This window comes from Nelumbo nucifera, chromosome 7, assembly GCF_055504915.1.
Source record: "Nelumbo nucifera cultivar China Antique chromosome 7, China Antique-T2T, whole genome shotgun sequence".
Taxonomy (NCBI): Eukaryota; Viridiplantae; Streptophyta; class Magnoliopsida; order Proteales; family Nelumbonaceae; genus Nelumbo; species Nelumbo nucifera.
In genome coordinates this window covers 13,135,870-13,147,602 of record NC_142655.1, presented here as the reverse complement: position 1 = coordinate 13,147,602, position 11,733 = coordinate 13,135,870, and the positions used below count along the sequence as shown (strand labels likewise).

The following is an 11,733-nucleotide window of genomic DNA, read 5'->3' as shown; positions in this document are numbered from 1 at the left end:
GAGTTTGACTTAGCGCCAAGAAATGCCCCACTCTCCTTCAAAGATATTTTAGTCATTTTCTTTCTGCATTTTCTTCAAAGATATTTCTTCGTCTCTGTTTTGCATCAACACATCTTCGATCTGTTAAACCTCCGAACACTGGTACGCAAAATCTCCCTCCTCTCAGTCATCACATCGTGTATTTCTTTTCCGATTGCAGTTATTTTTGAATATTCAGAAGAAGGAAACCCTAATCGATCCTCTGCTTCTGAACTGATGAAGACAATTCCGGTGCTCAGCGATCGATACAACCTGTTAAAATCCTACGTCTAGGGTTTTGGTTGGTGTGGTCGCTGGTTTCATTTCGGTTCGGATGAGTTGAGGTGGAATATTTAGTTTGTAGATTCGTGACGGTTGAGTTTTGTGTTGCAGGATCGTGATCTGCGGAAGCAGAGATCCTTACCGGTGAAGTGGGGCTTAGTTTTGATTATTGAAGCTTTGGTAATTCAAATATTGGAGGTTCAGCAAAGGCAGGGTTTTAGTTTCTGCACATGCAACTTGAGAAGCGAGGGGAGAATCGGTTGTAGCTAATAAGGTTGATTTCTAATTTGCCCACAATGAAGACCAGTGAGCGTGTTGCAAATTTGGCTCTAGCAGGTATTGCCTTTTCTGATCGACTGTAGGCCAGTGAACGTGTTGCAGATTTGGTTCAGTTTGTGGAAGACGAAAATTTGTTTTTATGTTTAAGAGCTAAATAATTGAATGCAGGGTGAATCTGGCGGATTCCAAGCTAAATGCGATGGTTCTAATTTTACATACTTTTTCTGGTGCATTTTTTATGTAATATATAATCTGGAACTCAGGCTCCGCTCCAGTCTCATGTTTTTTCCATGAATTTGGTTTACAAATGCTGGTTTGAAAGCAATACCTGTTACTGTAAAACGATTTTCTTTACAGTTTTGGAATGCCATTTCCGCACTTTTATGTGTAGGAGAGGCGTTACCAAAGTGTTCGAAAACATTTTTTTGATCGATTAAATATCGACAAAATTAATGTGGAACCTATGATACCCCCCGGTTGTGTTGTTTTCTGTTCATACAGGGAAAAATTGAAACCATAGAATTTTGTGTTCTTACCAGTTAAGGAAACTGAATTTCCATCTTGGTTATATTTAGTCGAAATTCAAGTGCTTTTAGTTGGGCTGGTCGATGCACATAGTTGAAATCTCCAGGGGAAATAGAATCACGCACGTTAAGGATCCAGGGTCAAATGTAGTTAGTTTATTCTGGAGTTCATAAGTTTCCATTAGGACTCCGGATCAACGATATGAGAAATTTACTACGGCTAAATACCTGATCAGAAGTAAACATTGTCAACAATTCAGCTGACCTATTTAAATGGATGTAAATGGGTGGAATCCAACCTGAACCCATCCTAATCAATCCGTAAATATTTATAACATACCAATTGCATTTTTTGGGCAATAGTAGATTGTCACATGGCATTTTTAGGTTGGGTTGACGTGAGCTATTAAATATGATAGAAAAGTTCTTTAAATCAATTTGGGCCATCACCATGGTGGACAACAATGTGGGTCTCATATTATTGTTAGGCGGGAGAGAGAAGTTGAGGGAGAGGTATTGGGAAGATAGACTGAGAGAGGACAGTCGGGGGAATGATCGGGAAGAGGAGAGAGACGTATCTTCAGTTTGGTGCAGGGTTGAACTGGTTTGGATTGTTTGTTTCTGTCTCTCGTTTTGTTTTTCTTTGGGGTGATTGCTCATCATCTGATTTGTATGCTTCTTTCTTTTAGCTTAATAAAATTTTCTTTTTTATTTGCCTTAAAAAACCCATTTAAATATACCCAATAGGCAATTCAGCCCATTTCTAAATTCTAATCTGCTAAGTAAATGGGTTGATTTAGTGGATTGTAAGTGGGTGGATCACATGGATTGCGTCAGAAATTTGATCCCTATTCGTAGTCCCAGGTTCCTATATAAATGTTCAATTTTTTTTTGGATGAATAACTGACAGAATGTTATTAAGATGTCAAGAGGAAAGATACATCCAATGGGATTGTTAGCCTTGGCTAACACTGCCAAAAAAAAAAAAAAAAAAGACAGCAAACAGCAAAACAGCAGTACAATCACATCACTTGACCCCAAAGCAAACTTCCCTATAGCCCCTACTCTTGCGAAACCATCAGCCAACCCATTTGCAGATCTTCGAATCTATTTCCAAGGACCCTCCTGGTTTCCCTTATCCAGCCTACTACTACTATGGAGTCCCCTTCAATAGTCAGTTTTCTGTGACTGATAAATAAAGTCAAGCTTCTGTGATTCATGGCTTTGGCTTGTCTTACCCCATGTAGAATTTCTCCCATCTCTGTCTTAAGTGAGTCTCCAACCCCTATGGGGCCAAAAATCATAGCTACAATGTTTCCTTATTTTTGATCCTATCTTTTCCATTTCATACTTGTCCATCTTAATATTCACATTTCTGCTACCCTCAGTTTTTTTTGGAAATGTTGTTTTTGATTGTCTAGAAAATTGCTCCATAACAAATATTACAATAACTATAGACTATAGTTGGCCTGTTCAACCCCATAATGACCATTGAGTGATCTCAATCAGCTTAATTGGGACTAAGGGCTCAGACACTCCAGGCACAACCTACAAACTCAGTTGGTCCTGCTCCTGCCTATTGCTGAGACCACTCCCCACCTGGCCTTCTTCAATCGGCTTGGAGTCACTAAATGACACTATCTCCATTGTGGAAAAATCCTGGATTGTCCATACTTCACTTTGTTATATACATATACATAATCTAAAAGGAGGCATTCAAAATATCAACCTGAAATTTGAATTGCCACTGCTTCAAAAGGGGTGACAGGTAACAGTGGCTTAATTCACACACGTTGCCATATTATCACCTGTTGACCTGAGTTCTCAAGATTGATGCCTTCTTTGATGAATCTGAGAGAGACAAAACCAGCTCCCTTCCACACCTTCAATTATGGCAGCAATAGAGGGGGCAAATGAGGATCTAATATAACCAAGGTCTCCTGCTGCATGCTGATCAGACACCCTCTGAACCAAGAGTGAATGACTTCCAGTCATCAAAAAAAGAGGTAAAGCTCCTAGTATGTGGTTCTTGACTTCTTACTCCCCAATCTTCAACCTCCATTTCCACACATATAACATGTAACTAACCAGAGACATGAGATCCTGTGTTTTTGGAATAAGAGCCAAAGGTTTCCCTCTAATTAAGAGTTGCAAAAAATCAACTGGTTATCCCCATCAATCAGTATAAAGCTTTCCAGTGCATTCTCTATTTCTGCAAAACCGTAAAAGTGGACTTGCACCACACATTAAGAGATACTCCAAATATCCTCACCCATCAGCGTGCATAGCCAGCGGAAATGTTAATTGTACCCACTGATGAACTCCATCTCACAAGATGGAGCTTGCAACTGTTGAATTTTCTATGCTCATTATCCAGGACCTCTAGAGCCTCATTTGATCAGACAGTTAACAGGAGTCCACTGCATAGTCTTCTCTCCTCTGGATCTTTCAGATACAACCACACCATCGTTACCCAACTTTCAACTTCTGTTGGTTTGGGTTGCATGTTTTAAAATCTCCCAATGAGGTAGGTACCTGTGGAGAAAAGCCATGTTCTGCAATTCTCATGTTGTTCATGGCCCTGTTAGAATGTCTAACCACCTGGACTGAAGCCCTACCTTTCTCATTGATTCTTCTACCTACAACATCAAGTATATTGTTTGCCATGGTGGCCTATTCACACCAAAAAGAGATAAAGGAGATGGCATTGGTAAATGATCAACACAGAAAATCAGTCTATATATTTTTTTGCTAATGAATTCGACTTTCAATTATAAAAAAAAACTGATCAACACAGAAAAGAGTGTTAGCGTTGCTTGCCCTGGGTTGCTCTTTATCTAAATAAATATTTGTGGAACATGCTCTACTCTTTCTAACAGGAAAAATGCTTGAATAATAGTAATATCATAACTTGGATGCTAATTTCGGTATCCTAAACTGCATCAACATGCATCATTTCTATATTTGATTGATCCAATGTTGCTTATGTTTCAGGAGTTCTGGTATGGTTTTATATGACTTGTTTTTATTTTTTATTTTTTTGGGTGTAGGTTTAACTTTGGCACCACTTGTTATGAAAGTAGATCCAAATCTAAATGTTATTTTAACAGCATCTTTGACTGTTTATGTTGGTTGTTATCGGTCAGTGAAGCCAACACCACCATCAGTAAGTATAAGTATCTTTTTTCTTTTCCATGAACAATTGACAAGGGCAGTGCAACCCCAACCAGGGGCTCTCCAATACAGCATGATGCATGCATGTTAGGTTGATATGAATTTGTCCATGTGGATCTAATATAATCTTAATTTGATTTCAAGCCTGCTATATGTGCAAACCCATGAAACTTGACTAGATATGATCCATATAGTAAAAAATGGGCTGGTTATGGATCTCAGTAACAGGATTCAAACTTGATGCTGGAGCCAGATTTAAACTTGGTAATTCTCATGCTATGTTGGACCTTAACTGGATATAGGTTGATCTTTCTTGATCCAAACCATTTATGCCCTAGTTTCCATGAATCCAAGGCATTAAATCAATGCTTTTCTTTAATTTCTAGTTGAGTTGCCAGATCTGGTAGTGCTATTTATCATTGTACGAAACAATAGTCCCTTCTGTATGGCTAGAATATGGTAACAAAAATCTCACCTTCTTCATGCTTAAATGCACCTCTATCCCTAAGGAGCAGCGATTGAAATTTAGTTACACTGCTCGGGGGGGGGGGGGCTCGCTTTTTGATGGATAGGTCTTTAGTTTTAATGGTTTCAAGTTCTTGAATATAGAACTTATAATTGTTTTGCACTCAATTGTGGCTGCAAAATTTTGCTCTGCAGCTTTGCTATTTGAAGCAGAGAGTGAATCTTTTGTGAAGCCTAATGTTTTTTACATGCACAAAGTTGGTCCCAAGGATGATTTTTCAGCCCAAAGAAGTTTTTTCTTATTCCTTTTTATTTTTTTATAATGGTGATATTTGCATATCCAAGCTTAAATAGAGGCATAAAAATCCTCCAAATTCTCTAGAAGCATGCTGAAGACCACCCAAGTCTTTACTGAAATCTCTCTCTCTCTCTCTCTCCCCTCCTCCTCCTCCTCATCCACTTCAATAATCTAGTTACCCCTTGGTGAATTGGTGGTGAGCCCCTTATACCCCATGGAAACTATATAGATGGATGAAAACCTGGAGAAGCAGCACCTTAGGTCTTGCCAAGTCTCTTGGACCCATCAGCCTAGAATATGCTATAGTCATCACCCCATCACCTCTCATAAAGACTCTAGACTCTCTACCAGGGTGGCTCCAACAAGCATCCATCCAAGTTGGGTGTGATGCTATGCTCATTATGAGGGATCAGCTCCTGGATCTATCACCTCTCATAAAGACTCTAGACTCTTTACCAGGGTGGCTCCAACAAGCATCCATCCAAGTTGGGTGTGATGCTATGCTCATTATGAGGGATCAGCTCCTGGATCTTTATATCCATGCTTGTATATTTTGTTTGTTTCTGTGTTATTTTCTTGTCTACAGTTAAATGTTATTGTATTTTCCATCTAATCTCACTCACCTAATCATGCAGGAGACAATGTCACATGAACATGCTGTGCGCTTTCCCTTAGTTGGAAGTGCGATGCTCTTATCACTGTTCTTATTGTTCAAGTTCCTATCAAAAGACTTGGTCAATGCTGTACTGACATGCTACTTTTTTGTACTTGGAATCATTGCGCTTTCGTATGTTCTTTCTGCATAAATTCTAGTATATATTTTCCTTTTTTTCTGATATGGGTCAGATGTGACTTATAATTCTATTTTGTCCTCATTGTGTAATTTCCTTTGTTTTTTCACCTCCACAGTGCAACATTGCTACCTGCTATTAGGCGGTTTCTTCCGAGACATTGGAATGATGATTCCATTAAGTTGCATCTTCCATATTTCCGTTGTATGTGATTGCCTTCTTTTTCACTTTGTTCTTCCAAATGCTTATTATGAGCTTCTTCCTAATACTAATAGTTATTTGGTTTTTTGGGAGTGTTGTTTTCTTCTGTCTGCTATACATCCCCTGTTGTACAAACTGGTTTTACATAGCAATGAATATATCATTTCTCTCCCCAAAAATCTTGAATCTTGGTGTGCATGATTCCATGCACAGAACGGTGGAGCTATTTGTGGTTTCATATTCTTTTGTCAAACACCTGATGGCATGACAAACTACTTGTCTGTACTCTATTTCTAACGCATGAAATTGAGTGCACATAAATTCTCATGCATAACTAAGAGTATACTGTGATATTTATTGATATGTACCCTGTATTAGCATGGTGATATTATTGATATTTGGTGCACATAATGATTTTATATGATAGGGCCACTGGCTGTTATTGTCCTATACTCTACAACATAGTTTTCAAGGCGCCAAGGCGAGGCTAGGCGACTGGGGGGCGCCTTGTTGCCTAGGTGATGGATTTTTTTTTTTTAAATGTTAAAAACATAGATCCTAGGGTAGTTCCCTAGGTACCATAACCATATTTCTTTAATAATTATTCATGATTTTCATAAGAAAAGTATAAATTTCATATTAAAGTACAGAAAATCAACATATTCATGAGAAGAAAAAGAAGAAGGAAAATAAAATTCAAAAAATACAGGGGCTGAACCCTTATTTTTGTTATAGGAAAAGAAGAAAATAAAAAGTATTGGTAGTAGTATTAGAAGAAGAAGAAGAAGAAGAAGAAGAAGTAGAAGAAGCATATATGGAAGAGGAAAATGTGCTGATCAGATAAAATTTCAAGTTTTTCCTTACTTATTGGTTCGGGTTTTTAAGTCTTTGAGGGTTCAATACAACATTTAGCAATATTTGTGTTGATTAAACCCTAATAAATAAGAAAATAATAAAAACAAATTAGTATATAAACACACAGAATGATTATTTTAGTTTAATAATGTCTATTTTATAATTATAATATAAAAAAGAATGAATAAAAAAATATTTTATAGTAGGAAGTAGAAAACTGCTTGGCAATTAGGCTAGGTGAGCTTCAAAGGGCACCTTGTCGCCTAGGCAACACCTAGGTGACGCCTTGGCAACTATGCTCTACAATGGAACATTTTGCTGATCCTATCAATGCTGTAGAATATATCAAATATGATTTGTGCCCTTTATCTTGCTTGCTCCAACTTCTTAAGAACCTCAATTGGTAACATAATCTAATAATTTTTTAGAGCTTAGATACACATTTTGACTTTTTGAAAACTGTTTACTTGCTTGATCACTTGGAATTTTAGCAGTCTGGATATACTTTAAAAGCCACTTTTCTAGAGAGACAAATGACTTTCTTTCTATCTAGTGCCAAGTGATAAAGACACCAGGTATCTATTACCCAGACACAGCTGGACAAGGTCTTGGACATGGAGTTCAAATTAAAAATAGAAGTGTATGACATGCATAATGCGCATCCATAGATGTCTGGGTAAGAGGATCTTTTGCAGTGGGCAGTAGCACTTATCATCATTGACTTTCCCTTTTCCTTTGGAAAGGAAAGAGTGTCTGTTGAGTTGTCACATGGCTTGGTCATAGTAAACTATTTGGTTTTCTTATTCTTAATGACTGTATTTGGCAATATACTAGTGCACTCTCTGCATACATTTTCTCATCCTTTTAGTTGCCCTTTAATATGTGGATATCTGATTGTACCTTTACGATGCAGAATGATGTTTATCTTTGTGCCTTTCTTACACAGCTGTGGAGGTAGAGTTTACAAGGTCTCAGATTGTAGCTGCAATCCCAGGAACCTTTTTCTGTGTATGGTATGCTAAACAGAAGCATTGGCTGGCAAATAATATATTGGGGTTGGCATTTTCCATTCAGGTCTGGTTATGCTCTTTATCAGTTAACTACCTGTGAATTATGTTTTCCATGTTGGTAAATAGTTGGGATGACATCTTGAGTAATTGATATGAAGAGAAACTTAATCACTGATTGATCATATTGAAAGGTTAATGAACTGGTTATGAAGATAGTTTTTTTTTTTTTGGTTTGGGCCTTGGGGATAAAACATTTATTCTTTACTTGTGCTTTGAAACTTAGTCATTGATTGATATTGAAAGGTTAATGAACTGGTTATGGAAATAGTTGTCTTTTTGGTGGTTTGGGGATAAAACAATTCTTGTTTACTTATGCTTTGCATTAATTCTTTTGGATCTATGCTTGCTTTCCATTTTCATTAGCCCCTTTGATGCATGATAAAGGGAACTCATCTTAGGCAATGTTAATACCTTGCACCAGTATGGAAATCCATTTGATATTAAACCAACACTTATCTACCTAACTATAACTATGGTTTTTACCATATTGAAATTAGTTGTAAATCACACCTGCAATAATCTGAATTAAAAGAAAAGAAACAAGAGAAAAGAAGGAGATTGAAGAGAGAGAAGTGATGGAGGAAGAAGATGGAAGAAAAAAGAAGAAGAAGAGAGAGTAGTTCCAAACCTCTCTTCAGCCCCCAATGAACTCTTTTATTCTCTTGTTGTAAAAAATAAAGACAATTGCATGAGTACCCTTAGTAGGGCGTCCATCACTAAAGACAGTATTAAAAAACAATAAAAAAAAGAGAAACATAGGCCCATAACTATGGCCCACTACCTACTAACACAAGTCATAAACATAACTTAAAGAAACACAAAGAAACTAAGGCCCATTCGGCCCATGATCTCTACAAAATTCTTGGTGATCCATTCTTCTGATAATATAATTTTCATCCTTACCAAAAAAGTTCCTCTAACTAGACAAGCTATATCCTGGGAAGAGTTGTGTGGGGCAGCTGCAATGCAGGGCTAGTCTCTGGGGTTGGTTTTTGGAGAGTGAGTTCTCTATTCTAGGCTTCCGGCCGTATTTTTTGGTTTTTCTTTTTGTTGTACCTTATACCTGTACATGCTGTGTGTACCAGTGCCAGACCTGATATGTATCCGAAATGACAAGGATACTGCATGGACACTCCTAGAGTATACTTATAGCATTGACACTTTTAAGGTTTGTAAAATTATATGTTTTAAAAAAATCTTGTCCAGATGAGTACCTAGATGTTTTAAAATCTGTAAAACTTATAGCATTCCCACATCCTGCGGGTGTGGGAGACTCGTTAAGGGCCAAATTACTTGCTGCTGTACAAGGAATCCAGCTTGCAAATCAGCTAGGCATAAAGCATCTAATCATTGAAGGGGATTCCCAGGTGACAATGGGTTGGCTGAAGGATCCGGACACTGTGATTTGGGGTTTTGGAGATCTTCTCAAAAATGTTAAATGGTTAACAAGGAATATGACAATCAGAGTTCAGTGGGTAGGCAGATCAGCAAACTCAATGGCTGATTCACTTGCAAAACAAGGGGTTCTCCGGGATACTTTCTTTTGGGCTTCTGTGTAATTTCTTTTATACTTATAATTCTGTAACTAGCTTTAAAGGAAAGGTCGCATCTCATGCCTTTCTATAGGTTGCGTGTAACTCTTATTTGCTGGTTTAATAAAATTTTACTCGTTCATCAAAAAAATAATGAGTACCTTGATCAGTTAATTCCTTGGCCAACTCTCTAGCTAGAGGAGGTATTAGAAGCAGTTTTTTAAAAGGTGCGCCTAGGTGTAGCCATGCACAAATGAGGCACATTTTAAGACATGTGCCTTGCCTGAACCCAAGCAGAATCCCTTTCAAAAGGTGTGCACTTGGTATGCCTTGTGTCTCAGCCCAAGTGTACGCCTTTTTTGTTTTTGTTTTTGTAAATTCAAACTTATTTTACACCTTTGTAATGGTTTGTCAACTTTTAAATTACCTTTTATTAATATTTGACTGTAATAGTCTATTAAAATAAACAAAAAACAAATACATTTCAAATGCCTGAAGCCTTATTTCTTGCCATAGGATCTCAATAGCAAAGTTTTCACTGAAGAAACAACAGTAAGTGCCGATTTGAGAGGGCTGAAGAGTAGTGGCTTCTGGATTTCTGAGGTGGGCCCCTCATGGATAGTCTATAAACTTTGTTTGGTGAAAAATCTGGAGAGATCAAATCAGCTGTCAGTTGTTTGAAGGGCTGTCTGCTTCAGCTTCTTTGAATAGCTTATCTGGAGTGCTTCAAAGCAGCTGAACAAGCTTAGCTGAATCTTCAACCCATCCCTCCCAAATGGACCCTAATACAACCAATATCTGATCTGTAATCCTAAAATAGAATGAAGTATGACTGAAATCACAAAACCAACCCCTTTATATATACAGCCCAAAAATCCGTAAGCTGCCCCAAACCCCTGCATGGACTTGTTTGGGCTTGCCTGAAGGGACTTTTATGGAGGTGGAGGGCCAACCAGTTATGATTAGGAATATAAGATGTTTAACATACACTAGTCACTTGAAGTACTGCAATTAGGAGATAAATAAACAGATTGCAAGTTTCACATGCTTGAATTGTTTGAGTGCTTGAAACACTTAGGTACAATCCATATATGTTTGCTTTAACTTCCACGCTTTCACTTTGAATATGCTTTATATGTTTTCTTTAACTTTTATATTTTCACCTTTCAAATATAAAAGTTTTTCAAAAATTTGCGCTTGCTTCAAAAAGGCTCATGCCTTGCCTTGCATGCTGGGCACCCGAAGGCCCTTGCACTTTTCGTGTGCCTTGCACTTTTAAGACCATGATTAGAAGGACTGAAGTTACTGGGAAGTCTTCTCCGTAGTTTGCCTTTATAATTTGTTCTCGCTATATGCCCTGTGCTAGGCTGCCAGCCTGGTTTTGTCTTCTCCATTGTTTGATGGAAGATTTGCTCTTTCTACATCTTTTTTCAGATAATAAATAAAATTTCTGTCCAATAAAAATAAAGAAAATTTTGTGGGGATTTGAGCTCAGTCTGAATCAAGAGTAGGGTAAATGTTCTTTATATCTTCTCTATTCCCATTGGTGTGGCAAGGCAGGCTAGTTTCAGACACTTTATGGCTTTTCTTAAAGTTTTGCCAGATATAAGCTCACTTGAGAGCTATTTTTGTGTATGATTACTTTTATTTATGCGAGCCTTTTATATTCTATTTACTTTTCATACCTTTTTTTTTCTCATTTTACCACTTTTTTTTTGATCGATAACAGAAATCTTTATTAGTGAATAATACTTGTGAAAATTAATTACAGAAAACGGGGACGTAAACTATCTTAACTCCCCAACATCAAAATGGCAACAAAATACTAAAAATGTGCCCAAAACAAAGAACCCCTTGCTTAGCTAACCCATCAGCCATTGAGTTAGTACTTCTCTTCACCCAGCTGTATTGCACCTCTAAGTCCTTACACAACCAATTGAATTTTTTCTTCTCATTGCTGTAGCTCCACAAGCCATTGATATCTCCTTTCAGCCACCTAATCACCACCTTCGAGTCCCCCTCAATCACTAAGCATCTAATGCTTAACTCTCTTGCTCTTTGGATTCCTTCAAGAACTGCTAGAATTTCGGCTCTAAGAGAGTCACCCTCTCCAATTGGCCCAGAGAACATGGCAGTAATATACCCCTCCTCATTCCTGAAAACACCCCCTATCCCAGAGGGCCTTGGATTTCTTAAGCTACATCCATCAAAATTCAGTTTTATGAATCCGGTAGGAGGGGGGGG

The 11,733-nt window shown here is 37.7% G+C and overlaps 1 protein-coding gene across 2 annotated transcripts in view; it reads left to right on the top strand.

Moving 5' to 3' along the window:
• LOC104611314 (signal peptide peptidase) overlaps positions 1 to 11,733 on the top strand; it is a 31,424-nt gene continuing 19,691 nt past the window's right edge. The window contains exons 1-6 of one of the 2 annotated variants that reach the window (XM_010278317.3): positions 1 to 141; positions 412 to 636; positions 4,154 to 4,269; positions 5,676 to 5,827; positions 5,950 to 6,035; positions 7,834 to 7,961. In XM_010278317.3, the coding sequence (XP_010276619.1) occupies positions 597 to 636; positions 4,154 to 4,269; positions 5,676 to 5,827; positions 5,950 to 6,035; positions 7,834 to 7,961 (522 nt within the window). In that variant the 5' untranslated portion in view covers positions 1 to 141; positions 412 to 596. Of the gene's footprint in view, positions 320 to 411; positions 637 to 4,153; positions 4,270 to 5,675; positions 5,828 to 5,949; positions 6,036 to 7,833; positions 7,962 to 11,733 lie in introns of both variants that reach the window. The other variant, XM_088892056.1, reaches the window with a different exon arrangement.